Source organism: Orcinus orca, chromosome 5, assembly GCF_937001465.1.
Source record: "Orcinus orca chromosome 5, mOrcOrc1.1, whole genome shotgun sequence".
NCBI lineage: Eukaryota > Metazoa > Chordata > Mammalia > Artiodactyla > Delphinidae > Orcinus > Orcinus orca.
In genome coordinates, this window is record NC_064563.1 from 141,757,660 (window position 1) to 141,770,202 (window position 12,543).

At 42.2% G+C, this 12,543-nt stretch overlaps 1 protein-coding gene across 1 annotated transcript in view; it reads right to left on the reverse strand.

The window, feature by feature from the left end:
* The window catches only part of KCNJ6 (potassium inwardly rectifying channel subfamily J member 6), a 287,055-nt gene that overhangs the window by 204,098 nt on the left and 70,414 nt on the right, over positions 1 to 12,543 (reverse strand). Inside the window, exon 2 of the mRNA XM_033418305.2 lies at positions 6,614 to 6,665. Coding sequence (XP_033274196.2) covers positions 6,614 to 6,638 — 25 coding nt within the window. The 5' untranslated portion in view covers positions 6,639 to 6,665. The remainder of the gene's footprint in view (positions 1 to 6,613; positions 6,666 to 12,543) is intronic.

The following is a 12,543-nucleotide window of genomic DNA, read 5'->3' on the forward strand; positions in this document are numbered from 1 at the left end:
AGGATGGAGGGGGACACGGTCTCAGGCTGGGAGATGCAAAAGGAAGGGAGGTGGGAAACTACCAAAGGAGAGTCTGGAGGAGATGCTGGGTGGCCAGAGCAACAGGTGCCCTCTGTTGAGGAGGAAGGCACATGAGAAGGGAGACTTGACAGGAGAGAGAAGGTTGAGACAGCAAGGAGGGTCAGGGGTACACTGCCAGGGAGAGCTGACAGTGATGGGGCATGTGGGGAGGGGTTTAAGAAGACCTGAAACCTCCCTTTTCCAGGAACGAGAGGGAGTGATGCTTCCCTGTGCGGCTGTCACAGAGGAGTTCATTTAGATAATAATCACAAGTAACAAAGTGACAATTTAAACTGTGTAAGGGCAAGAACGAGTGCTCGAGAGCAATGGGTTTGTCTTTAAGTCGTGTTACTCTTTTCTCTTAGGGGGTGCCTTTTTGAAGTTTTATTAAATCTTTTATTACGAGTAATTGTATCCAAAACAAAAATAAATGCAGATAATAAAGAAGAGTATAAAATACAGAGTAAAAGGTCTTCCTACCCACTTCCAATCATCAGAGGAAATGCTGTCAACAGCATCTGGTTTTAGTTTTCCTAGCGATTAGCATGAATTTAATGAACTAGCTTTACACCTTTATTTTCTAAAAATTTCACTGCTCTTATAACCCATGGTGTCCTCTTTCTTGTATTCTTTTCTGTTTCTTGAAGTTTTATTTTTTTTTAAAGGATGCATGGGATCCTTTTTTTTAAAGGATGCTTTCTGATTGTAATATGCCTGTATTCTTTCCTCCCACTTACCTATCAGCTGGGTATGAATTTTCGGGTGGAAAATCATTTCCCTCAGAATTTGAATTTAGTATTCTGTTGTCTTTTTAAAATTTTTTAATTGAAGCAGAGTTGATGTATAATATTATATAAATTACAGGTGAACAATACAGTGATTCACAATTTTTAAAGGTTATGGGGAATAGAGCAGGTATTTTATAATAACTATAAATGGAGTATAACCTTTAAAAATCAAGTCGTGTGACTTTTGAGATGATGCTATGACTACCTGTGTGAGGGTGAGCCTGAGAGACAGATTCCCATATTTAAAGTGTCTGAGTTTTATCAGGAGGGAGAAGATACATTTTAAAAAGCACCATCTGGTGGGCCTGATGTAGCCTTAGTCCCTGAGGATAGAGGGCCATTTCGCGCCCTAATGACCTCATGCAAAGAATAGCTCTGCCCTGTCCTAAATATCCTCCATCGCCCTATACTCCCAATCCAGCTATGGGGTCTCTTACCAGCCATGAACAGAAGCCAAAGTCTGGGTACCCACATCTGCCTGGACCCGTGACATCTTCCTTTCACCCAAGAGGGCGTAGGGCAGGGCACTGGCAATGGTGTGTTTGAGAGGGTAGGTGGGCATTTCCGCATGGGGATAAGGAGTTTCAATACCCAGCAAGGGGGACAGGCCCCATGGGTTTAATGCCAAAGGGAACGGTGTCTCTATTCTCCCACTGTCAGGAACCCTAATGCTTTGGGACAAATGTGCTCCTGTGGAGAATCCTGATGCCTGCTTTCCTGGCTCCTGGCCTTGGTGGTTCCAAGTTGAGCTTCCTCTTCTTAGGGGGATGGTTCTGGAGCAGTGGTGGTGGCCATTCCTGCCCTTGTGGATTATTCTGGTTTCCCCTGGGCCCATCCTGGCTCTTTGGCCTCAGCCCCCTGCCTCACCTTTCCTGTCTTAGCTTTTCTGTGGGTCTTGAGTGCCTCCCCATCACCCACAGGATAAAACAGAAGCTGCAGACTAGTCCTTTTATGACCTGACTCTTGCCTATGTGCCCAGCCATCTGCTATCTCCCCCACCTGCCCTCGCTTCCCCACGCTGGGTCCTGGGTCCTTGGTCAGGGCACTCATGTTCTCACTGGCTGCCTGGTGAAACCTGTGTAACCTTTGGGTGCCTTTATGATGCCCACGCATGCCAGCATGCACCTTCAGCTACAGTGCTTACCAGGTGGCTTCTGCAAGACCCTGATTCTCTGTGCTGTAGTCTCCCACCCCCTTCACCCCCAAACGCTGCACATGGTGTGGGCCAGGACCCCATTTCCTTATCCTTCCAGGACTTAACACAATGCTGGAGTGATAATAGCAGCTCCGTGAGGAGAGGATAAATGATTAAAAAACCACTGTGCTTTAATGAAGCTAATTTAATATGAGGTGATTGTAATTGGTTCTCACTCTTCATTTCATTTGACACTAGAACATTTCAAGTCTGGGTTAAATTTTAACAATTACTTTAATCGTAGGAGGAGGAATTCCCTCTACATTAATGCAGACCGCCAAGACCTCTAAGTGCCTCACGAAACAGGCCCGTGGCCCCGGGCGGTGGGATGAACCAGGGACCCCTCACTTCTGTCCTGGCCAGGAAAGGACCACCCTGAAGCTACTCAGGTTACAGTGGCCACTCTGCTCTTTATTTGAGGAGGATGATGAGTAACTGTTTCCTGTGCAGATGTGTTACGGTTGTGATAACCACAGGGTTAACTGAGGGGACAACCTGGGTAGAATGATCCGTGGGGAGGACCAGAAGGGCTCCTCTGGGGCTCACATGCCCGAGAGAGGCTGGCGGATGGTGACAGAAAGCAACAGAAGTCAACTCTTCCCATCATGATTCAGAGTGAGCCACGGCTGGCCCTGCGCACTGTCTCCTGCTGCAGGGATGCACTGCATACCTGTGACTGATGTGGAGAAAGAGGCAGAAGTGGGACTCCAAGAATGCTTGCGGAGCGCTGGGGGTGGGGCTCGGGAAGGGGCTCTGAAACTTGCAGAAGGCATGGGGGCCAAGCATCCCCACCTGTCCTGCCCTTGCAACTTCATCACTAAGACAGACATTTGATTGTAATCCACACTATTAATGGACCCCTGTGTTGTCTGACAGGTTCCCAGGTGTGTGGGGATACATCAGCAGGTGACAACCATGAAGAGAATTACTTGCAGAAATCTATGTAAGAACAACCTACAAAGGTACTCTGTACGGATCACGATCCCGGAGCCCCAGGCTATTTGCGTGCTTCTCAACACCTGCAATTTGTCACCATCTGACTTAGATTCGAGTGGCCAGGACAGAGCCCGACAGCCTCAACGTCACCTCTAAGGACAGCACAGTGTGGGATTTGGTTTCCTTGTTTGGGTCTCTGTGTGCCTACTTATGGACAAGGTTGGGAGTCTCCACTTGGGTCAGGCTTTCAGCTTGGTTTCCGTTAGTGCGTGGGTAGTAAAATCCTGGCTACTGACCGGCAAGTTCAGAGTAACTTCCTCTAGTGTGGGGTTTTCCGCCGTCTCATTTGGAACCGGGTTTCTGATGGATGAAGTATGAGAATATCCTTTTCTAAGATGCTAACAGAGATTAAAATGTCAAAGGGCAACGGTAAAAAAACAATAGGCTTTGAAACGTTCAATGACCACAGCCAATGAATGCAAGTGTGTAGTTTATGAATTTTAGATCCCCTGAACCTCCTTGTCAATATCTGTCCTTGCCTCCTTTCTCTTTGCCTTCTCATCTTCTCTTTGCCCATGATTTTGTCTCTCTCCTCCTTAATAGCGCCTTCTCTGGAGCTTTAAAATGTTTATTTATTTATTATTTATTTATTTATTTATTTTTATTTCCTGGCCATGTCTCACGGTATATGGGATTTTAGTTCCCCAAACAGGGATCAAACTCATGCCCCCTGCATTGGAAGCTCGGAGTCTTAACCACTGGACCACCAGGGATGTCCTCGGGTCTTTTTTATACATATGTTTCCCCCTGTATTTTTCTCATGTGCATTTTCTTTTATTTCATCTTTTTTTCTTCCTTTCTCTGTTTTTTCTTCCTTATCATGACCCTCCTCACTTCAGCAATGTGACAAATATATTTTGAAGTCTTATCATGTATTTATTAAATAAAGTTGTTTTTCCTTAAACATTTGAAAACCTGTTAATATTTTTGCGTCCCTTGCTTGCCCTTTAAAGAAATGATGAATGCTATTGTTTCTGACGTGATTGATTAATGGCACGTGATAGAAAGAAATACTCCTCACCCTGCTCTAGAAGATGAAGAAGATACCCCATCCGCATGATGGTACTTGCATAGCCATCAAAAGCATTTGGACCCCTATGGTGATTGGAGATGAATTGCTCTCTAGTCTAGCTAGACAGAGAGATATTCTAGTAACCAGATGGTTTTTGCTTGGCAGTTTAACAAGCAGAGTGTTTACTGGCTCTGAAAACTCATTCAGTGCACTGTGTCCTAGGCATTGGTGGTTCTGTTTTTGTCCGTTTTCTCTGGTGGCCATGGATTTGATGTCCCCATCACATTTATTGTGCAGTTCTTAAAAGGATGTTAATTCTTTGCTTAGCCCACTGATAGGCTCTCCTTCGATAATTAGATATTTATTTCCTTGCAGGTTTCCTATGTAGAATAAATGTATAGTTGTATATAACGTTATTCAGGAATTTAATTTTGATGAACTATTTGTTAGTGTTGACCATGTGATTAACTTTCATAGTGAGCACCTTGAAAAGTAGGAGTATGTCATATATTTTATAATTTTTTTTTTATCTTTGTCAGGATCACTGGACTGGAATGTTGGGTATGATTCCAAGGTCCGTTTTCAAACTTTAAATTTCCTTTGTGCATTGAGCTTATCTATGTGATCTTTTCTTTTCTTCTTCTTCTATTTTTTTTTTTTTAAGACAGAGCAAGTTAGAAGAATGGCCATGCCCTTTCATCTATCAAAGGGTTTGGAATTCAATTTTGGCAGAATTCTCTTAAGCCAGTGGTCAAAATCCTTAGAACCATTGCAGAGGCAAACATGAAACTGAAAACCAACACATCAGGGAGGGTCCAGGGAGGGGCTCTTATTTAAATGCATCTGGATCCAATAGATATAGAAAAATTAAAATACCTTTATCAGAAATATTGACCAGTAGATCTCTTATAGTGCCCTAAATGGTTTATAATTCAGTTAGGTGAGTTAAAAAAATATTCACTGAACTAGAGATCAAATTCTAACAGGAGACTCACGGTAAAACCTGTTAACATCACAACTCACACAAGACACTATTTGATTTAATGCACCATACACCCCAGACTCCACTCATGGAAAAGGATGCTAGATTCCAAGCCGTTGATCTTTCTAGCATTCAGAGAATCTGTGAGTCTTTTGTGTTGGCGACTTCGGACTTAGAGATTAGGACTAAGTCTGCGAAAGTGCTGTGGATTGTGAATTACTTGATGTGTCCCAATCTCGCTCCATATTTTGACAGCATAGGCATGTCAGTTTCATAGTGGTTCTGGTACCCTCACTATTTCATTCCAGGTCTGAGAAGAACACCTTCTATGACTCAAGGGCCTTTCCCTGACAGAGAACCAGTTTGGTGCTCTTCAAACCAAGTGGCAAATCCTTGGAACGTTTTTCCATCTGCAAAGCTAGAGGTAGAGAGAAGGGTGGAACGGAGTGAGGTCAGGGAGTGACCCAGAAAGGAGAGCAGAAGAGAGACGTGGGAGCACCTTGTCCTTCCCTTAGTCCCCGTGAGCTGCCATTTCCATTGTGAAATTAGCATGTGTTCAAGACATATGAAATTAGGCAGAGGTTTTGGGTCAGGAATTAAAGAAATGCAATGTACAGAACCTTGTAACATTACCTTTTCTTGGAAGGGGGGGTACCTTTGGAGATAAGGGTTCATTGACTGTGCTGCAGGAGAACACTTGTATTTAACAGTCTCAGGATTTGAGGAATAGTAGAAGGAGAAGACAGGGGCCAGTTAAATTTGTGCAAGATCCATGGCTAATTTTGCAGGCCAATTTTAAGTAGGTGTTTATGGCCCTAATGATACTGGAGAAGTGTTTACAAGCTTCCCTTGTCACTTTAGATGTGAAATCCATCACTAGGAAAATGTACCTTTTCAAAGGAAAAAAGTCTGCATTGTCTATTTATTTCATATCCACATGGTCTTTAATAGTTAAACGTCAACACAGGAAATTGCACTTCTCAGTTTGCAGGAGGATTTATTATAATTAATTTTTCTTTTCTCTTCAAGACTCTTTGTGTATCCTGTTTACTTGACTTAAGAGCTTAGAGCATTATACCACCGACAGACTCGAAACCTAAATCACTGCAAGCTGCTTACATCTCAAGTTCTCCATCTTTTAACGGTTCTCTCTGAAATTCCAGAACAGCACCTAACAAGTCTAACAACAAGAAGCCATTCTTTCCTCTCTTTAGATTATCCAGCCTATGGAATATCTGTGCATAAAACTTCAGCTTTAGACTTTGTCTAAACCTCTTAAAAATCAGTTTAAAATTATTGTGGGTCCCAATACCCAATGCAGTGCTACAAATAAAATTCATTTTGACTCTTTAGCTCCATAATGTTGGGGGAAAATTTCAGCACAGAATTGGACACCATGAGAGATGAATTTTGAAAAACACATAATGTAACATTAACACAATATGATCTGTGTTAAATAGACCTTGGCTATCACAAGAGTGAAAGACAAATCAGATAATCACAAGGGGATGTGTTTTTTGCAAGATTTTGTCGTTTTCCATTCAAAACCAAAAATGAAGAATAAATTTCAAGTTACTTACTCATGGATTCTGTCAACTTGGCCATCGTTGAAATCTCCTCTTTGTGCTTTTCCTGGAGGTGATAAGAAAAGATAATTATGTACAAAGCACATCTTAAATATGAGTCAACACAATGGGTCTGTAACAACAGCTCTCTCTTTCTCTCTCTCTCCCTTTCTCTTATGTTAGAATTTGGTCACCAATGATGAAATGAATTTTAAAATCTCACATTATTGCTATATGATCAGTCAGTCACTGAAAAGAGATTTTTAGAATCCTAAAAACCTTGCCAGTGCTCTTGGAAATGACTGTCTGTCACATTGATCTTGGATATATATAATTGGTGACACATGACCAGTTTGCAAAACCTCCTTGACACTGGAGTTTTGATATCCATATGCCAGTCTTTTACTCTCTATTTTCTCCTGTTGAAGCATTTTTGGTATTTTTGGAGCTGGTATTTTTGTAGTCATTTGGTCTCATTTTTTCCTAAAAGCTAAATAGATTTTGTACATTTTTCTTTGTCTTACTTTTTTGAATTCCTGGAGTTTTTTGAAAGTCATCACTTTTGATGGGTTTATGACCTTATCTGTTTTGGGCTGAAAACATTTTGTTTCAACTGGGATGTAGGCTATAACCCACTGAGTCTGAGAGCGAGAATGATACATACATAAATTGAATCTGTCCTAATTAGAAGATTACTTCAGAGCTATTAAGAATAATGGTCATCTCTTCTGAAAGTTCTCTTCAATTTCTTTAATTTCCTTAGGCTCCTAACATGTGTAGTAACTGAAACATTGGCTGCTATGATTTTACTTTTTTTTACAGCCTTATTTTTTTTCTGATGATGAAACTAACACATGCTCATTATTTAAAAACTCAGAAAATATTGAAAAATTATAAATCAGAAAATATAGTTCTCTCATGATGCCACCCCACAGAGAAAACCACTGTAATGTTTTGGTGAAAATCTTTCTATTACCATTTCTATACCTGTAAATATATACAGATATGGAAATATAATCCCCTTTTTATAAATATAAATATCTATACTATACATACGATGTTGTAAGCTACTGTCACTTAACTCCGTATCATACATCTTTTATGTCAATAAAGGTAGAATACATCATCATTTTTTAGTGACTGCATAGCATTCATCATGAATTACACCATAATTTCCTCAACCAGATTCCACTGAATTTGCTTCAGATTGTCACTATTGTATAAAACGCTGTGATGAGCATCCTTGAACTCACATATTTGTGCCCTTGTCCTATCAACACTGAGGATAAATATCAGAGTTAGGTATGATTTGGTTAAAAAGTATGACTATTAAGAATTTTGACACGTATTGCTCAATTGTCCCCCACAAACTTTGGCTCTGACAGTGTTCAAAAACATTTGTTCCTGTATATTCTTGCCAACTTGCCAGTGGCTTTAGCACTCCTCCTCAATCTTTGCCAAACTGATAAGCAAAAAGTGGTATCTTGTGCTTTTATACTGTCATTTTTCTTTCTCCGACCTTCTGTTTACGAACGACAGTAGCATGCTTTCACATGGAGTAGGTATGTCATTGACTCTGTTGTGTAGCTGTCCCCTAGCTCCTGTGCCATCAACACTCTGGTTCTTAGAAGCCAAAGGTGGCATTTATCTTCCCCCGTGGCCACAGTTTAGTGTTGAGTTCTTCATAGCTGCTTGGCTAGCACTAGAGTCAACGTGTCATGGCTTGGGTGTGGAAGTACAATCAGCATCATTATTCATTCTTCTAGAGCCACCATCCCCAAACTAAAAGGGTCTGTGTTGAGTGTCAATAAACAACTTTGCACACCACAAGTACACTTGACTTGCACAAGCCCTGCAATAATGCAGTGAAACCAGGGCACTGCCTCTTACTTAAACTAATAATTGCCCTTGAGGACAGAAGAAGCTAAGAAACCATAATCTACCACCCTACTGTGGTGGCATTAACCTATGATGTTTAGCCTGCCACGTGGTTTATTTCAAGATGTAAAGGAAAAGCACAGCTACTGGAGAGGCTAAGAGCGTTGGGTGGCAGAGACAAGACCGGCAGAGAGGAACATCTCACAGCAATGTGGGTTCACAGGTGCGTGCACAAGGCTGCTTCAAAGACAAGTCTACCCTGGTGGTTGATGGTAATTCACGCGTAGATGCAACTCCATGGTGAGAACTCAGTGAAATTCATCCTTGACCTGTAGGAAACTTGTTCTGTCTCCGCTTGCTCTGTCCTTGACTCTCCACCTCACCTCTTAGCCTAGTTCTGCTGCTGGTTTGGCCTCTCTAGTTACACCATCTCTCCTTGTATCCTGGTCTATGATTTGCTTTCACTTTGTTCCCTGTGCTCCATCAAGTCTTACTCTGGATCACTCACCTCTTCAGCTTGGTCCTCTTCTAATGGCCCCAGTGGTGAGAGTCCCCAAACCACAGGCACCCAGATTCCAGGCATTATATCCTCACAGAGCCCTGTCGTTTGTCTGTCTTCTTGTGTGTGTGTCACTGTGTTATCTCTTATGACCCAGGGACCCCACCACCTTTTGTACTCCAGTCTTGCTGGTGGATGTTCCTTGCAGCTATTTTTATCCAGATGTGTTGGATATCCTGGAGAAATCAAATACTGCCTGTGTCAGCATTTTCCTCTTCCCTGTGCCAGATGGCAACTTCTGACATTGAGAGGGGAGGGGCCCTTAAAAGTCCTAAATTTAGCTCTCCCAGTTTGACTCATCTATGGCATAACTTATGGTGGAAATCATGACATATGTTTCTGTGTAAGTGGTTTAGTCATTCGAGGAGATGCCTTTAAACTCCTTATGTCCTTCCCTCATTATCGGAAAGTTGAGGTTTGCAATTACATGACATGTATACTCGATAAAGGATTTACATTTCATTCACGCAAATTCTCCTCCTTTTTCTAAAGCCAAGAGCTTCCTCCAAAGTAAAATTCCTGGTTATGGAATTTACAAATACTGGAAGAGATTTGGAATGATAGCATGTTAAACCTAGAAGAGAATCTTTTAAGGAATGTCGAGTCCAACTCCACAGTGATGCACTTGATGAAACTGAAGCCCATGCCAAGAAAGGAATTTCCACCAAGCTGGTCTCTTCTCCTTGTCAACCTCTACTCCCCGAGAACCTCAAGGTCTACCATTTAGGGATATATTGTAACAAGAGTCCTTATACAACAATCCTGGTGCTGTGTTGGAGTTTCTCAGATTTGCCTTCTCTGTGTTCTTTCTTGGAGCAGTCTCATTCACAACAGTGGCTCCAATATCCACAAATGGCTGATGGCTTCCAGATTTGTACATCCAGCTCTGACCTCTACATTGAAATATCGTCGACTGGACAGCACCACACAGCTGTCTAGTGCATGTTTCAAAGCAACGTGTTCGAGGTTACTCTCTATTCCCACACATTTTCCACCAGCCAACCCTCAGCCCCTCACACCTGGGCGATTTCTTCCATTCTCTGTCTTTGGTTTATGGGATCACAACCCACATTATACCTAAGCCAGAAATCTGGGAACTCCCCACCTCCCTTTTCTTCCTCACCCCCGATATTTCACTTAGCTTAAATTTGACTTCCTTTCGCTGCCGTCTCTTAAAGGGAATGTTGATATTGCTTCCCTGTGTCTCCAGCCTTACCTGCAACACTGAAGGTTTATCTTGAAACAATCCTGGGGGATCTGTCTAAAATGCAGGCTTGACCCAGGCACCCCTGCTTGAAATATGTCAGTTCTTCTCTAGCAAGTAAGCATGCAATCTTGTCTTTTAACCAGGGCAGGCTGCCTGGATGGTTCTGTCTTTATCTGTCAGACCCTAGCTGTAGGTACTTTCCTGCCTTGGCAATTACCCAATTTCCATTTCCTCCTGTGCTCCCAAATTTATCCCTAAGAACTTCCCTGTACCAGTAAATCTCTGCAGTTTTCCCCTATTCCTCCTGATCATCTTTTCTGAGTTTTGTTTCTAAGCATGCTCATACGTGATCGTGTATCACTGCATAATTTATTATTTGTGTAAGGGATTCTGAGACCTTTGGAAAAGTCAAGTCCACCTCCCATAGCCTCTTCCAGAGGCTCCCATTGGCACAACCATCACGGTGGGAGGAAGTGTGTGGTAGACCAGAAGTCTCTGCCACGGAAACACCCTAGGATCCTGAGCAAGGCCACATTTTGGCCACAGTTTCCTGGTCTGTTCATTTCAGACACAGTTTCCTGGTCTGTTCATTTCAGACATGGTTTGCTGTTTGCTGAGGTGCCCCTAGGAGTAGTCAGCTATGTGAAGAGGGCATCTGTACATGCTTAGCTGGGGAGAGAGTGTGAGTAGTGACAATATTTTAAGATGAAAAAGACAGATATGTTTGCTTTGAGTCCTTAAGAAATATCTTTGCTCTGGGAGCCAAAGGCTTTGATAGTTGACATAATCAACTGGTTTACTCATTGTAAAATTAAAACGATACAGGAATCTTACTGTCTTGGAGAAAAGAGCCTATTTGGTCTGAAATTTTATTGTTCTTATTTACTGTGTCTGTGCTGCTTGGATGTTCTTACTATTTTGAGAATGTGAGTGAGTGAGAAGTATAGAGGTTGGGGACTTTAAAAGGTTTTTGTGTTGGTTTTACTTCCTATCCACTTACTATATTAACCTCTGGAAGCTTCAGTTTGCTTATCTCTAAAGTGGGGATAAGTAGTATCTATCTGTGTTTCTTCATTCACAGGCCCATTGTAAAGAGCAAATGAGAAAATGTGTATTAATGCACCCAAGTGCTATATCTCTGTGTGTGTGTGTGTGTGTGTGTGTGTGATCATTATTCCCTTTGGCTACCATGTGGGGGTCAAGGGTTATAGTCTGTTCTTGCTATTAGAGGGCAAATACTGACCTCTGGCATTGGTACCAAATACAACAGAGCAATTTTCCCTGAAACTAATAAGACCCAAGGCTACCTACTTTCCAGGAGACCACTCATCATAAGTGTCAACAGCTGGTGGCCATGCACCCCACACCCCCATTTCCAACACCCTCCACCAGAACACAAGGTTCCAGAACCTTGGCACACTTCTTGAAAGAACTGGGTTCTTTTGCTCTAAGAGGAATTCCATTTACAACTGTGTTGTCATACATTTAATGGAATAACAGAAACATCTAGAGTTTGGGGGAATCACGATGACATGTTTGAGCAAGCTATGTCCACAGATGCTGAGAAAAATCCCGATTGTCTTGTTAGAACCATACCAGACTCCTTGGGGAGAGTATTGACCCTCAGGGCCTGTGGGTATTTAATTTTCTTACTGTATGACTGTGTTCTCTCTACCATACCTGGGAATATAAATAAAAGCTCAGCAGTTTGCTTGGGACGTGTGTTGTGTGTGTGGAGATTTATACCCATACTTCTGTTTCAGTTAGGGTGAATGTGGCTCTCTACTGGAACCATGCCAGATACATACTTCTCTCTGTCTGAAATGACAGACGGGTTTTTAATGAGGGCAATTATAACAGAGTTTGGCTGTAGCTCAAAGCTACGACTAAGATGCTGTGTGTGTATTGGGTGGGGGGGTGGATTCATGAATGCCAAGTTTTAGAGAGGGTGGAGGAGGGGATTTTCTGCTGCACGGGGCTCCCTTGCACACAGAGGGCAGCAGTTGGTGCAGCTGAGTGAGGTCTGCGTGTTGAACAGTGCGACTGCATTACTTTCTGGAACCCAGAAGTAGGCGTTTAAGGATGAGGGGGAAACTCGTCATAGTTGATATATTTCAAACCAGTCATATTTGCATTTTGGATATTTTTATCTCTCTAAAAATGTGTGCTTATATTCATCAGAAAACTGTGATTTTTTTTAAGTTACAACCACTTAAAGGAACATTTATATAAAGTGGGAAATGATAATGTTATTTTATGAGTTTGTATCCTCACTGGACCTCACCTCCAGGTTAAAACAGG